Source organism: Oncorhynchus clarkii, chromosome 30 (assembly GCF_045791955.1).
Source record: "Oncorhynchus clarkii lewisi isolate Uvic-CL-2024 chromosome 30, UVic_Ocla_1.0, whole genome shotgun sequence".
Lineage (NCBI taxonomy): Eukaryota > Metazoa > Chordata > Actinopteri > Salmoniformes > Salmonidae > Oncorhynchus > Oncorhynchus clarkii.
The window spans coordinates 11,600,727-11,616,926 of NC_092176.1; the positions used below are offsets into that span (position 1 = coordinate 11,600,727).

The 16,200-nt window shown below is 46.0% G+C and overlaps 1 protein-coding gene across 1 annotated transcript in view; it reads right to left on the reverse strand.

The window, feature by feature from the left end:
- LOC139389871 (voltage-dependent N-type calcium channel subunit alpha-1B-like) overlaps positions 1-16,200 on the reverse strand; it is a 143,263-nt gene that overhangs the window by 80,338 nt on the left and 46,725 nt on the right. Inside the window, exon 7 of the mRNA XM_071136869.1 lies at positions 5,243-5,346. Within this exon, the coding sequence (XP_070992970.1) occupies positions 5,243-5,346 (104 nt within the window). The remainder of the gene's footprint in view (positions 1-5,242; positions 5,347-16,200) is intronic.

The following is a 16,200-nucleotide window of genomic DNA, read 5'->3' on the forward strand; positions in this document are numbered from 1 at the left end:
GCTCGCAACGTTGGACAAAAGCCTGAGCGGAGGGGACGCTGGACTCGGCGAACTGAGATGAGAACAGCGGAGGCTGGTACCCGAGGCTACTCTGAAAAGGAGATAGCCCGGTCGCAGACGAAGGAAGCGAGTTGTGGGCGTATTCTGCCCAGGGGAGCTGTTCTGACCAAGACGCAGGGTTACGAAAAGAAAGACTGCGTAAGATGCGACCAATAGTCTGATTGGCCCGTTCTGCTTGACCGTTAGACTGGGGGTGAAAGCCGGAAGAGAGACTGACGGAAGCCCCAATCAAACGGCAAAACTCCCTCCAAAATTGAGACGTGAATTGCGGACCTCTGTCCGAAACGACGTCTGACGGAAGGCCATGAATTCTGAAAACATTCTCGATGATGATTTGTGCCGTCTCTTTAGCAGAAGGAAGCTTAGCAAGGGGAATGAAATGAGCCGCCTTAGAGAACCTATCGACAACCGTAAGAATAACAGTCTTCCCCGCTGACGAAGGCAGTCCGGTGACAAAATCTAAGGCGATGTGAGACCACGGTCGAGAGGGAATAGGAAGCGGCCTGAGACGGCCGGCAGGAGGAGAGTTACCGGACTTAGTCTGCGCGCAGACCGAACAAGCAGCCACGAAACGACGCGTGTCATGCTCCCGGGTGGGCCACCAAAAACGCTGGCGAATGGAAGCAAGCGTACCCCGAACGCCAGGGTGGCCGGCTAACTTGGCAGAGTGAGCCCACTGAAGAACGGCCAGACGAGTAGGAACGGGAACGAAAAGAAGGTTCCTAGGACAAGCGCGCGGCGACGGAGTGTGAGTGAGCGCTTGTTTTACCTGCCTCTCAATTCCCCAGACAGTCAACCCGACAACACGCCCCTCAGGGAGAATCCCCTCGGGGTCAGTGGAGGCTACTGAAGAACTGAAGAGACGAGACAAAGCATCAGGCTTGGTGTTCTTAGAGCCCGGACGATAAGAAATCACGAACTCGAAACGAGCGAAAAACAGCGCCCAACGCGCCTGACGCGCATTAAGTCGTTTGGCAGAACGGATGTACTCAAGGTTCCTATGGTCAGTCCAAACGACAAAAGGAACGGTCGCCCCCTCCAACCACTGTCGCCATTCGCCTAGGGCTAACCGGATGGCGAGCAGTTCGCGGTTACCCACATCATAGTTACGTTCCGACGGCGACAGGCGATGAGAAAAATACGCGCATGGGTGGACCTTGTCGTCAGAGAGGGAGCGCTGAGAAAGGATGGCTCCCACGCCCACCTCTGACGCGTCAACCTCGACAACGAACTGTCTAGAGACGTCAGGTGTAACAAGGATAGGAGCGGATGTAAAACGATTCTTGAGGAGATCAAAAGCTCCCTGGGCGGAAACGGACCACTTAAAGCACGTCTTGACAGAAGTAAGGGCTGTGAGAGGAGCTGCCACCTGACCGAAATTACGGATGAAACGACGATAGAAGTTCGCGAAGCCGAGAAAGCGCTGCAGCTCGACGCGTGACTTAGGGACGGGCCAATCAATGACAGCTTGGACCTTAGCGGGATCCATCTTAATGCCTTCAGCGGAAATAACAGAACCGAGAAATGTGACGGAGGAGGCATGAAAAGTGCACTTCTCAGCCTTCACAAAAAGACAATTCTCTAAAAGGCGCTGGAGGACACGTCGAACGTGCTGAACATGAATCTGGAGTGACGGTGAAAAAATCAGGATATCGTCAAGGTAAACGAAAACAAAGATGTTCAGCATGTCTCTCAGGACATCATTGACTAATGCCTGAAAGACAGCTGGAGCGTTAGCGAGGCCGAAAGGAAGAACCCGGTATTCAAAGTGCCCTAACGGAGTGTTAAACGCCGTCTTCCACTCGTCCCCCTCCCTGATGCGCACGAGATGGTAAGCGTTACGAAGGTCCAACTTAGTGAAAAACCTGGCTCCCTGCAGGATCTCGAAGGCTGAAGACATAAGAGGAAGCGGATAACGATTCTTCACTGTTATGTCATTCAGCCCTCGATAATCTATGCAGGGGCGCAGAGACCCGTCCTTCTTCTTGACAAAAAAAAACCCCGCTCCGGCGGGAGAGGAGGAGGGGACTATGGTACCGGCGTCAAGAGCTACAGACAAATAATCTTCGAGAGCCTTACGTTCGGGAGCCGACAGAGAGTATAGTCTACCCCGGGGGGGGGTGGTTCCCGGAAGGAGATCAATACTACAATCATACGACCGGTGTGGAGGAAGAGAGGTGGCCCTGGACCGACTGAACACCGTGCGCAGATCGTGATATTCCTCCGGCACCCCTGTCAAATCACCAGGCTCCTCCTGTGAAGAAGAGACAGAGGAAACAGGAGGGATAGCAGACATTAAACATTTCACATGACAAGAGACGTTCCAGGAGAGGATAGAATTACTAGACCAATTAATGGAAGGATTATGACAAACTAGCCAGGGATGGCCCAAAACAACAGGTGTAAAAGGTGAACGAAAAATTAAAAAAGAAATGGTTTCACTATGAAACAGTGAGGGTTAAAGGTAGCGTCTCACGCTGAATCCTGGGGAGAGGACTACCATCCAGGGCGAACAAGGCCGTGGGCTCCTTTAACTGTCTGAGAGGAATGTCATGTTCCCGAGCCCAGGTCTCGTCCATAAAACAGCCCTCCGCCCCAGAGTCTATTAAGGCACTGCAGGAAGCTGACGAACCGGTCCAGCGTAGATGGACCGACAAGGTAGTGCAGGATCTTGAAGGAGAGACAGGAGTAGTAGCGCTCACCAGTAGCCCTCCGCTTACTGACGAGCTCTGGCCTTTTACTGGACATGAAATGACAAAATGACCAGCGGAACCGCAATAGAGACAGAGGCGGTTGGTGATTCTCCGTTCCCTCTCCTTAGTCGAGATGCGGATACCTCCCAGCTGCATGGGCTCAGCACCCGAGCCGGCAGAGGAAGATGGTAGTGATGCGGAGAGGGAGGCGACGGAGAGCGCGAGCTCCTCTCCACGAGCTCGGTGACGAAGATCAACCCGTCGCTCAATGCGAATAGCGAGTTCAATCAAGGAATCCACGCTGGAAGGAACCTCCCGGGAGAGAATCTCATCCTTTACCTCTGCGCGGAAACCCTCCAGAAGACGAGCGAGCAAGGCCGGCTCGTTCCAGCCACTGGAGACAGCAAGAGTGCGAAACTCAATAGAGTAGTCTGTTATGGATCGATTGCCTTGACGTAGGGAAGACAGGGCCCTGGAAGCCTCCTCCCCAAAAACAGATCGATCAAAAACCCGTATCATCTCCTCCTTAAAGTCTTGATACTGGTTAGTACACTCAGCCCTTGCCTCCCAGATTGCCGTGCCCCACTCACGAGCCCGTCCAATAAGGAGAGATATGACGTAGGCGACACGAGCAGTGCTCCTGGAGTAAGTGTTGGGCTGGAGAGAAAACACAATATCACACTGGGTGAGGAACGAGCGGCATTCAGTGGGCCCCCCAGAGTAACACGGCGGGTTATTGATTCTGGGCTCCGGAGATTCGAAAGCCCTGGAAGTGGCCGGTGGATCGAGGCGGAGATGGTGAACCTGTTCTGTGAGGTTGGAGACTTGGGTGGCCAGGGTCTCAACGGCATGTCGAGCAGCAGACACTTCCTGCTCGTGTCTGCCTAGCATCGCTCCCTGGATCCCGACGGCTGAGTGGAGAGGATCCGAAGTCGCTGGGTCCATTCTTGGTCGGATTCTTCTGTTATGGTGAGTGAATGAGGACCCAAAAGCGAACTAACTTAAACAGAGCTTCTTTAATAACCAAACATAGGTAGGCTCAGATAGACCGGCAGATTCCGACAGGACAGGACAAGGTTACAGCAAACATGACGATAGTCTGGCTCAGGCATGAAACACAACAAACAAGAATCCGACAAGGACAGGAACAGAAACAGAGAGAGATATAGGGACCTAATCAGAGGGAAAAAGGGAACAGGTGGGAAACGGGGTGAATGGGTAGTTAGAGGAGACAAGGAACAGCTGGGGGAAAGCGGGGGAGAAAAGGTAACCTAACAACGACCAGCAGAGGGAGACAGGGTGAAGGGAAAGGACAGAGACAAGACACAACATGACAGTACATGACACAATGTAACTAGAACTTGAAAATAGAGAAAATATAAACACAGTACACTACATAAATGAATACTCCCGTTTGGTGTTGCACATTTTGGGGTGGAAAGTTTCCTTGGGAATTAACAGGAATTCATGGTAATATATGGAAATTAACTAAAATAAATGCTAATTAATATTAATACCATTTAAATGTAGATGTTTTTTGCATTATATATATTTACCATATCATATGGAGACAGAAACATAAACTTTTTACCTTATTTTATTTTTTTCAGAACTGCAGCTTGGAGCAGCAGTGAAGTGGGCAGGGCAGTCCTTATTTCTTCTCTTACATCTGCAGAGTCTGAACATCAGACAGGATGGCATTGTCTCCCTCAATCCGTGCAATGGCTACTGCTATAGGTTTCAGGAGTTTCAGGCTGCTTACCACTCTCTCCCAAAATACATCATCCAGGAGGATCCTCTTGATGGGGCTGTCTATATCAGCAGACTGTCATATGGCCATTTCTTGGAGAGACTCCTTCCCCTCCAGGAGACTGTCAAACATGATGTCAACACCACCCCAATGGGTGTTGCTGGGCAGCTTCAATGTGGTGCTCTTATTCTTCTCACGTTGCTTGGTGAAGTAGACTGCTGCTATAACTTGATGACCCTTCACATACTTAACAATTTCCTTGGATTTCTTGTAGAGTGTATCCATTGTTTTCAGTGCCATGATGTCCTTGTGGAGCAGATTCAATGCATTAGCAGCACAGCCAATGGGTGTGATGTGAGGGTAGGACTCCTCCACTTTAGACGAAGCAGCCTTCATGTCCGCAGCACTGTCACCAGTGCAAAAAGGTTCACTGCTATAAGCTAACTTTTTTGATGAATTTAATCAAAACTTAACTTCCCATGGAAACTTTCCAGAAAAATTCCAGAAATTTACTGGAAAGTTTCAGACCCTTTGCAACCCTTCTACCATTCGATTAGGCTAAAGCCATGTCGATGTAGTCAGACAGAAGCTTCACATTAAACAGAGCCAGCAGGAAAGTGAAATGGCTGGTAAAGAGCAATGTACCGCATGTTTCATAATGGTGGGCTGTTAACGTCACCTTTCCCACAGACAGAGATAGTGTCATTGGGTCATGGACATGTGTGATGTTGACTCTTACCCAGACAGGACTCCCAGGACCAGGTTGAGCATGAAGAAGGATCCGATGATGATGAGGGGGATGAAGTAGAGCCAGTTCCAGGTGTTGCCTGAGGCATCGTTGGCCTGGAGAAGCACACAGAGAGAGGAGGAGGGTAGACACTTATTTACATTGAAGACGGTGCTTATCGGACATTGTGTTTGGGGATGAAAAATGGTAGCAATAAACAAAACCGTTTTCTTTTGGTGTGCTACAAAAATTCAAAGATCTTGTTTAATTCCTATTGCTATCAATATGATGACGTAATGACAAAAACTCCCCCAAGTGTATTTTAACTGGAGGCCTGATGGCTGACATAAATGAATTACCTTCCTGTGATATTCAGATCTACAGCTCATCCTTCATGTTGTCAGAGCTGATAGCCCACCCCCTAACTCTCTCTCCAGCTTACTCCATCACATCCCCATTCCCAGCGACCACAACCCCCGACCCCCCTTTCTTTCTCCATCCACCTCTTCCCCTCTCCAAGATCCAACTCTATCAGGATACAAATTCATGTCAGTGACGCTAAGAGTAACAGAGAGAAGCGCTGGTGTTTATGAAGCATGTAACACTTTACAGACGGGCCAGATCTTCTCCTAGGCCATTTCAGCGCAGCCCAATGTATATCGTCTGTAATTGCGAGAGGGACCTAGGGCTGCTGAAAAAGCAGGCGAAAACACATACAAATTGGTGTTTCACACATCCCCCTTCCCCCTCCTCCCACTCCCAGCTGTCTCTAAAACATCTGATCGACTGGATAAACCACCGCGCCCTTCAACCCTGAATGTTTATCTATGCATCTATTCGGGCAAGGCAATATTTTGGCAAGGGAAACACATTAGTAGCAACCTCAGATATGCCAGTTTACTGTATATACAATGAAATGCAAATACATTTTATTCAACGCTTCTATTGCTTCTATATGCTTCTGCTACAACGTGATAAACATGTTGTAAACGTAGATGTGGGGGTTAAGTTGAGGGAGACATGATGCTCCCCGGCATGGCTGGCGCACACACTACATGTTGGAGAGTTGCAAGCTGTGAACACACTTGGGGCTGAGCCAAGATATTACAACATTTCTGGTGTGTAGAGATCTTTTTCTGCTTGAATTACGACAACTGTACTACTTTACAAAAAAATATATACAAAAAAAATGTAAGAAGAGGAGAAAGCAAAAGCTTTATTTGAAGTTGATATTTTTTTTTGTCTGTCAATAGGTTTATGAGAGCCACTCCACTCCAGATCTATCTACTCTAAAAAGGCACGCTTTCAGTAAACTCTCTTAGTTGATATCCCTAGATCATGACATTCAAAACACAATCCCCCGAGAGATACTGGATTTAATGCTAAGGGGGCAGATTTAATGTCAGTGGGTCTTGGTTTCGAGGTGAAAAAAACTCCACGATGATGAAGTCCTAACAGGAGCAGATAGTTAAGCAATGTTTGCCTTTCATTGTGTGTGGGGATGAACAAGAGGCTTAATGGAGAAACGATAGCTTTACTGCTGTGATGGACACAATCCACACCTATCGCCGAAGAAATCAATGGGTCCCATTGGAAATACAGACAGTAAAAGCTTTATGAGCTTCGAGGGAAAGGAATGGAGAAGGGAAGGTAGGGGGAGCGAGGGGGGGTGGGGGGGGGGGAATAGGGGAGGGGGGTTGGGGACTGACGAAGCTGGAGTCATCGCTGGTTCCTGTGGCCTCCTGTGGTGAATTGGATCTGTATGTCATAGTGACATCCAACCCCCCACTGCAACAACGCTTATTCTGTCATTTCTCCACATAAGAGATCTAGGGCCCATATTGTTTTCATGACCCCTGTGAGAAAAGCAGAGAGCCTTAGTGGAGGCTCCTCATCAATTATTAAACCTCATTTCAGCATTAAAAGACACTTCTTTCTCCGTGTTTGCGGCACAGCAAAAATGATCATTGTTTTCGATGTGAAGAAGTCTACCACTGAGGGCGATTCCACCGCTGAAAATGAGCTGAGACGTAAGCAGAAGATAATCATCTGTGATGGTGGGTTTTTTTCTGCTAAAAGGCACCGCATAGATGTTCAGTCAATAAAATCTAAATAACATAACACTGCCACTCTGATCAAATGATCAGAAGCCTACTTAGCAGCTTTTACAAAGGAAGAGGTGCAGTAAGGTACGTCATTTCCACCGGCAGTCATGTAATATACAGATCCCTTTTCAGATCCCATTGAGATCTACCCAGAGATGGGATATACAGCATACACTCCCCTGATCAAACACGGACATGCTTTCTCTTCCTGCTGAAAGGCATTGAAGGATTGCCTGTGAGATGCTTACACATGCAAAACTCCACCACAGGCATGTAAGACAAGCATGCTCCCCTGTGGATTACATTGACAGGAGCAAAACAGGCAGGAAAGACACTACGCTACAAAGAGAAAATCCTTTCTATGGGTATATAAAGGTGTTTCACTTCTTCCCAATCAAATCAAACCTCTCCAGATGACGCTGTACATGACTGTATGTACTGAACTATTTCCAACAACCCCAATGCACTGCCACTGACTGAATGAGCACAGAGACAATATGTGCTGGGTTAATGTGGACATGCCTGACGAGAGGATAACATGTTGAGCACGCCTGATGAGGAGTCTGGGAAAGAACAACAAGCTACTGCACTGTAGCACACCAGACAGACAGCCATTTTACTACTGTCATATTTTACATTGTAGGAATCCAACCATGACAAAGACTGCATTGAACCACACTCGTGATGATATCTATCATCTATATACTACTGTTGATGTGGTAGCAGCAGTACATTTGGGCTGTTAAATTTAGAGTGTGGGTTCTGGCCCATGGACAGATGGGAGCAGAGGCATATTGACCCAAAGTTCTCCTTGTGTTCAGGATAACAGGATTATGTTGGAGAGAGCAGAGCCGGGGTCTGACAGGCAGGCTGGAGGAGAGGAGCATTTGTTTCCCATTATCCCCTGGTCTCCTGCAGCTAACGCTCGCCTTCCCTCCTCTCTGCTCCATTCTTTCTCATCAGGCCCCCCAAAGAGAGAGCAGCAGAGCAATAGACCGAATGGGAATACCATTTCATACAGCCGGAGTAGTGTGTGTCTCTCTCTAATATAGGCGAGGGCAAGGAACACCCTGTTCCAGAATTCAAGAGCCCATAAAGAGCAAAGACAATTTCCATTGTAAACGTGCATTGGAAGTTGTCACTTTTACATTTCAGCACCATGGACAGAGACACATGAAGCCATGTCTCTCCCAATCCTGTCGTCTTTCTCACTCTGTCTTTCGTTACTGGCTGCTGTTGCACCAATGAGCTAACTAACACACCCTCTCTGTTGCATGGGGTCATTTTAGATTTCAGCACCATGGACATACAATATGTTTGTTTTCCTATCATTTTGTTTTCCCATCATTGCCTGCAGTCTATGAAATGTGTCAGGGGGAGACTATTCCATTCTTACACAAATGATTTTTTCACTGCTGCCCCAGTGCAGTAGCTAGCTAACCCACCCAGACAGGCGGGGCTCTCTCTGTTGCGTGGAGTCTTCATCCATCTCTGCTCCCTGAGGGGCTATTTTTAATCATTTAACCAGTGATTAATCAATACAGCAATGTGACTAGCAAAGCAAGGAGCAGCAGGCTGGGTGACACAACTGCACAGAATACTGACTGGCCTTCTATTTACACAGACTCAACCGTTTACAACCAACACCCTCCCAACAGGTTCATGTGTCCAGCTAACTAAAGGTACACACGTAAAGTTACTAAATAATCACATAATAGTCTAGAGTCTAGGCTACTTATTATACCATTCCTTGAAATGTTCAGTGGTCTTGTATGTCTTCCATTTCCTAAAAATTGCTCCCACAGTTGATTTCTTCAAACCAAGCTGCTTACCTATTGCAGATTCAGTCTTCCCAGCCTGGTGCAGGTCTACAATTTTGTTTCTGGTGTTCTTTGACAGCTCTTTGGTCTTGGCCATAGTGGAGTTTGGAGTGTGACTGTTTGAGGTTGTGGAAAGGTGTCTTTTATACTGATAACAAGTTCAAACCGGTGCCATTAATACAGGTAACGAGTGGAGGACAGAGGAGCCTCTTAACGAAGAAGTTACAGGTCTGTGAAAGCCAGAAATCTTGCTTGTTTGTAGGTGACCAAATACTTATTTTCCACCATAATTTGCAAATAAATTCATAAAAATCCTACAATGTGATTTTCTGGATTTTATTTTCTCATTTTGTCTGTCATAGTTGAAGTGTACCTATGATGAAAATTACAGGCCTCTCTCATCTTTTTAAGTGGGAGAACTTGCACAATTGGTGGCTGACTAAATACTTTTTTTGCCCCACTGTACATGTGTCACAACAGCAGCTGGTGACAGATAAACAGAGATGTGGACTTTGGCTTAAAGTAGAGAGGGAATAGAGGCAACACCTAAAGCCGTCACCCCAATAGCAGCCATCAATCCAGGGGAGTTAATGTGGTTTTAATGGTTAACACATCACAGCATTGAGGACAGTGGTCATTCAGAGCGTGGCAGCAAATTCATTGAATGGCTTAAAAACTGTGAAAACATCAGGAGAATCTGATCTGTTCTTAACAGTGAGGGTAAACAGGACAACTGAAATTGTTGAAAGAATTGGCATTTCTTGTGAAAACATGGCAACGGGGATTGAGAGAGAACAAATCTGGTGACAGACATATCTAGATGGAGTGCATCTATCACGCAGCCTCCTCCCCTCTGCCTCCCCTCCTCCCTCCCTCCGCCTGCATTGTAAACATAGTGTTATCCGTTGCCAGGATTCCATCAGAGGAACTGGAAGAGAGCCCTCTTTTTACAGGTGGTTTGGAATATATATCTGAGTCCCATGGAGCCCAGTGCTGTGCTGGGCTAGGGCCCTCTCTCCTGGGCCAAGCCGCTACCTGGCCTTTCTCTATCTGGACTAGACTGGACTAGACTGGACTGGACCTCACAGGAGGGAAATCAGGGAAATATACAATGGATGGAAGAAATCTTAGACCCATTTTTCACATGTTGAGCATGTATTTTGTCCTTCAGAGAAAAGCTACACTTAACCACTGCCCTGTCACCCATGACATTTTAGAGCTAACACACACATCGGCCCAGTCTCCCCACTAGGGAGAAGGGAGCAGGCAATAGCATGGTATCAGGCTGGAGGTACTGTACACAGAGGAAAACAATTGTGTTCATCTGAGAGAGCCAGGCCTGTAAACACAGCAAGGTCTCTCTCTCTCTGCTGCACTGCCCTTTGTTAGGGCCAAAACAGCACTGTGCTACTGCTATTGTATCAGGGACCTTTTACTACTATTTACTACTGATGGCTTTGGATTTCTGAACTTTAAATATTATTAATCATTAGTTATAATAGAGACGCGAGGGGTGCCATAGCTGAGGGTCTACACCAGACGTGAATGGATAGCTGTAGGAGGAAGGTATGTGGGTGGGTGCAATTAAGCTTGGAATGTACTGAGTGTAGGGAAAACGATCACATGTGGCAGGCATTGGTAAGGGGAGAGAGACATGGATTTGTGAGGAAGGGGGTTGAGGTCAGGTCAGGTCCCGTTAAGGGAAAAGGAACAATTTATTTCCCGTATCACTTAGTTTCCTGCCTAGCAATAAAGATACAATGTTTAGCGAGAAGGAGGAAACTCCACCCAGAGTGAGGTACATATACCACCACAATAGTAAACATGTTTTTGTCGGTTCAGCTGTTCGATCCTCTGGGAAGAATAAACTTGGTCTAAGCTTTCATAGTGTCCGTCGAGTTCTTACTCTGATAATTAGAACCGAACACTACATAGAAAACTGCTCAGCTTTTCTGCTCATAAGCCCACAGAGAAGGATATTTATCACCAGGAGAGCAGAGGATTGATGGGCTTAATAGGGAGAGAAGGGAACACGAACAAGATAATTGAGTGTCAGTTTAGTAGTCTTGTGATGTAGGCTATTTGTGATTTTGCTATCTATTGTAAATATGCTAGGTTTGTGTATGCTAAATGTCATAAAAAAAAGCATGAATGGATATAAAAGGATCATAAATATTTATGATCTTTCTATATCCATACATGTTTTTTAATTAAATCTCACGTAGGCTAGTATCAAACTTTGCTGTGGGGTCGTGGACACTGTATGCACGGTTATTTGAGCTATCTGATTGGCCAGCGTGGTAGGCACACTTGATTTAGCCACAGCTCTCCTGGTTTGTCCCTTCAGGCAAATGAAATGGTTCATAATGGAAACACTTGGCCTACCCGGCACCTGACACAGGGCTTCTGAATCAAGTGCAACTACCAACAACAGTGCAAGACAAAATAAAAAAATAAAAGCGCAAGCCTTTATCGTTGGCTTTTCTGCCTTGAAGATCAACCGGTCGATCGGACCGGTTTGTGACCACTGTATTAGAGTGTGCAGCTTTTCCTTTTATTTTAATGTCTACGGGCTCTACGGGCTCTATAACAAACCTAATGCAATGGTAAATATTAGCGCTGGCGGTGGCACTATAGGTCTGGGGTTGTGTCAGAAATATTTATGCTATTTTCACAGCAGGAAGAATGAACGTAAAAGCTGACGTATATATCATTTTTTCACCTTTATTTAACTAGGGAAGTCAGAGAAGAACAAATTATTATTTGCAATGATGGACTACCAGGTTAACTGCCTTGTTCAGGGGCAGAACAGAAGATTTGTACCTTGTCAGCAACCTTTCGGTTACTGGCCCAATGCTCTAATCACTAGGCTACTTGCCGCCCCAATAGGCTAAGAGACTGATGAGCGGATGTCGTCAACCTTCTTTTCAAAGTGGTTGACAAAGTCGTCCTCAGAGAGGGAGGAGGGAGGGGGTGGAGAATTAAGGAGGGAGGAGAAGGTGGACTAGTTTCTTAGTGTTAGAGGCAGAAGCTTGAAATTTAGAGTGATAGAAAGTGGCTACAGCAGATACAGAAGAAGAGAAGGTAGAGAAGAGGGTGGAAGGATGATAGGTCCTGCGGAAGTTTCGTTTTCCTCCAGTTTTGCTTAGCTGCCCACAGCCCTGTTCTGTAAGCTCACCATGAGTCACTCAGCCACACGGAGCAGGAGGGGAGGCCGAGCCTGCCAGGAGGAAAGGGGACAGTGTGAGTCATAGGATTCGGAAAGGGAGGAGAGAGGCAGAATCAGGAGACCGGAGAAGGACTTAGCAGAAGGGAGAGATGATAGGATAGAAGAGGAGAGTGTAGTAGGCAAGAGAGAGAGAAGATTGCGACGGCGCATGATCATCTGGGTAAGGGGTGAGTGGCTAGGGTTGGAGAAAAGGGAGACAGAAAAGGAAACAAAGTAGGGATCAAAGACCTGGACAGGGGTTGCAGTGAGATTAGAAGGCGAGCAGCCTCTAGTGAAGATAAGGTCAAGCATATTGCCTGCCTTGTGAGTGGGAGGGGACTGAGAACAGGGTGAGGTCAAAAGAGAGAGTTGGAAAGAAATTAATAGAAGGCAGACGTCAGGAGGTTGAAGTCGCCAAGTACAAAGAGTGGTGAACCATTGTCGGGAAATGAGCTTATCAAGGTGTCAAGCTCATTGAGGAACTCTAAGGGCACCTGGTGGGCGAAAGATGGCAACAATGTTAAGCTTGAGTGGTCAAGTGACAGTGACATCATGAAATTCAAATGAGGAGATGGACAGGTGAGAGAGGGAGAAAAGAGTAGACCTGTGCCACCATTGCGATGACCAGATGCTCTCGGACTATGAGACAAAATGTAGACAGATGAAGAGAGAGCAGCTGGAGTAGCAGTGTTCTCTGGGGTGATCCATGTCTCTGTCAGTAGACAGTAGCTGAAGGGCAGTTTTAACTGAGATTAAATTGGGGTTCTTGATCGCAGCTCAGCAATTCCAAATGCTGCCAGAGACACAGACTTCCACATGGGTTGTGCGCGCAGGGTACATTCAATTTGAAGGGTTGCAGTCAAGGGGTGGGGAGCGTCTGTAAAGTTTATAGGGAGAAGAGTGAACAGGTATAGAAAACACACACATAGTTCCCAAAGCTACAAATGAGCAAAATGAGATCATCTGAAAATAACAAGGTAAGAGATACTGAAGTGAGAGAGTGGGATGGAGACTTCCTCTCTTTCCTTCCTCGAATAACTCCGCAGAACAACTCAGCAGAACCGTGTTAGTTTTGCAATGAGACCACCGCTGACAAAACAGGGGAGAATGAAGTACTAATACTAATTGCTAATTGCCTTGAAAAGATGAAGAGCACACCTCCCGGTACTAATTGCTGATTGCCTAGGAGTGGAGAAACCACTCCACATCCAATACAGCCACTGATTACCAAAACAACAACAGTCACAAATTGCCCTGCCCCTTAATCCTGGTTGATCTGTCAACAATCATTTGCAAGTTAATAGCAGTCAGCAGTTCACACACCAAGTAGGCTACTGGGAAGACAGACAGCACTTAAAGTAGTTGGCCTGCGCTAGCAAAAAGACAGTACTAAACAACAGCAGATAAAGACTACTTATCACTCCTGGACATATCAGGCGTCCTGAAGCTCTAGAATTAAGCACTATTCACTACTGATAAGAAAAAGACAGTGAATAATTGGAATCAAATTCTAATCCAAAGGCTATGTCTAAATATACCGTAGCTACATGCACCGTAATTGCTCCCCATGGGCATATAATATTAAAGCAATGTAGACTATGGAGGGTTTTAGGTACATACAAACGTTTCACCGGAGCTGGACAAAGATCCAATGTAAAGAGAAATGGGGAATGTCCACTCACCGTTCCACTGCTCCCAAATGTAATATTTGATAAACATCAAGGAACCTTTACAGATCTCATTCTCACTTCTATAGATTTAGCAGACGGCTCCACAATTGCATTGCATGTGAGCCATGGACGTTCTCACAAAGCCAAAAGGATGGTCAATCATTCTTAGAAGTTTGGTTTGTAATCAAAACAACAAAAACAGGCAATTTGTTTTATTTTTACTACAACAACATTTCTTAATAGGATGGTGTCAGATTCATGATATCATAAATCGCATCTCTCGTTCCATGAGCATAAGTCTCTGTGTGCGCACGTACTGTAGGCCTAAATGTCATTACGTATAACACTCACAGAACCGGACCGCCGAATGTTGAAGCTCGTAGCGCATACAAATCGTCTGTCCGAGGTTGCAGCACTCACTACCGAGTTCCAAACTGCCTCTGGAAGCAATGTCAGCACATAAACTGTTTGTTGGGAGCTTCCTGAAATGGGTTTCCATGGCCGAGCAGCTGCACACACGCCTAATATCACCATGCACAATTCCAAGCATCGGCGTGATGAATCACGCTTCAGCATCTGGCAGTCCGACTGACGCTACCTGCTCCAATGCATATTGCCAACTGTAAAGTTTGGTGGAGGAGGAATAATGGTCTGGGGCTATTTTCCATGGTTCGGGCCCCTTAGTTCAAGTGAAGGGAAATCTTAACGCTACAGCATACAATAACATTCTAGAGGATTCTGTGCTTCCAACTTTGTGGCAACAGTTTGGGGAAGGCCCTTTCCTGTTTCAGTATGACAATGTCCCCGTGCACAAAGCGAGGTGGTTTGTCGAGATCGATGTGGAAGAACTTGAGTGTGCCAAGAGTGCAAAGCTGTCATCAAGGCAAAGGGTGGCTACTTTGAAGAATGTCAAATCTAAAATATATTTTGATTTGTTTAACACTTTTTTGTTTACTACATGATTCCATGTGTTATTTCATAGTTTTGATGTCTTCACTATTATTCTACAATGTAGAAAATAGTCTAAATAAAGAAAAACCATTGAATGAGTAGGTGTGTCCAAACGTTTGACTGGTATTGTGTATGTACATATATATTATTTACATAAGTGTCCGGGATGAAAAAAACCCAACATGTTACCAAGATTATTATTTTTTTTAAATATTGTTTATCAGTTATTGTAAGTACAAAATTGAAAATATGTTTGCTTCTATGTTAGCAGTAAACATCCATATGATTAGGCCCCATTCGGAAAGGGTAATTGAAACAACAAAACAGAGAAAATGTTTTTTGACTATCCCAAGATGACATCAGAAAGATTGAACCACAGAGATACAATATAATACTATTTATTTCTGTAGATCGAAACATCCAATCTGAGCCCGCTCTACCATGCTATCTGAGTGTCCCATCTGCTGGGCTGTCTGAGACTGAGACGTAGGAGAAGCAGTTATCAGGGCTGATGGATGACGAGGCTGATGATGTGAACACAGGTTCCTAACGTGGACAGACAGACAGACAGACAGACAGACAGACAGACAGACAGGAAATGAGACGTGCCAACGACGGCTGTCTCTCCGCCCTAACACCTCAATCAGAAACAGCAGCCTTCACATTTGAGCAGACCTCCTGAACTGAAGGCCACATTACCAGGCTGTCAGTTAGACCAGCAAAGACAAGGCAGCCTTGTGATGAATAGGATGATCTTAGCCTGTCCTCCTGTGCTCAAAGGCTAATTCTGGATTAACAGACACTAATTTAATGGGATTATTAATCATGCTAATTGTGACACTGTCTAATGCTGTCGGGGAAAGGTGGAAAATATGCCCCACAATATTGTAGAGCAGCAGTGGTGGTCAGTACCATTTAAGATGAGGGAGGACAACTTTTTTTATGGGGATGGCCTTATTTCTATTACAGCATATCGGATGACTGTCATTCATATTCCATTCAGCCAGTTCAATGTAACAGTAATAGATTTATGCTACTACATGATACACAAATTGTCCCTATACCCATCACAAGGTTGCTACAACCTAGCACATGATTGAACGTTTACAAAGTACGTGCACACAGGTTGAGAGACAAAATTGAAGACACAAACAGTGACACATGGACAGACAGTGACATTCACCCCCCTTGGCATTTTTCCTATTTTGCTGCCTTA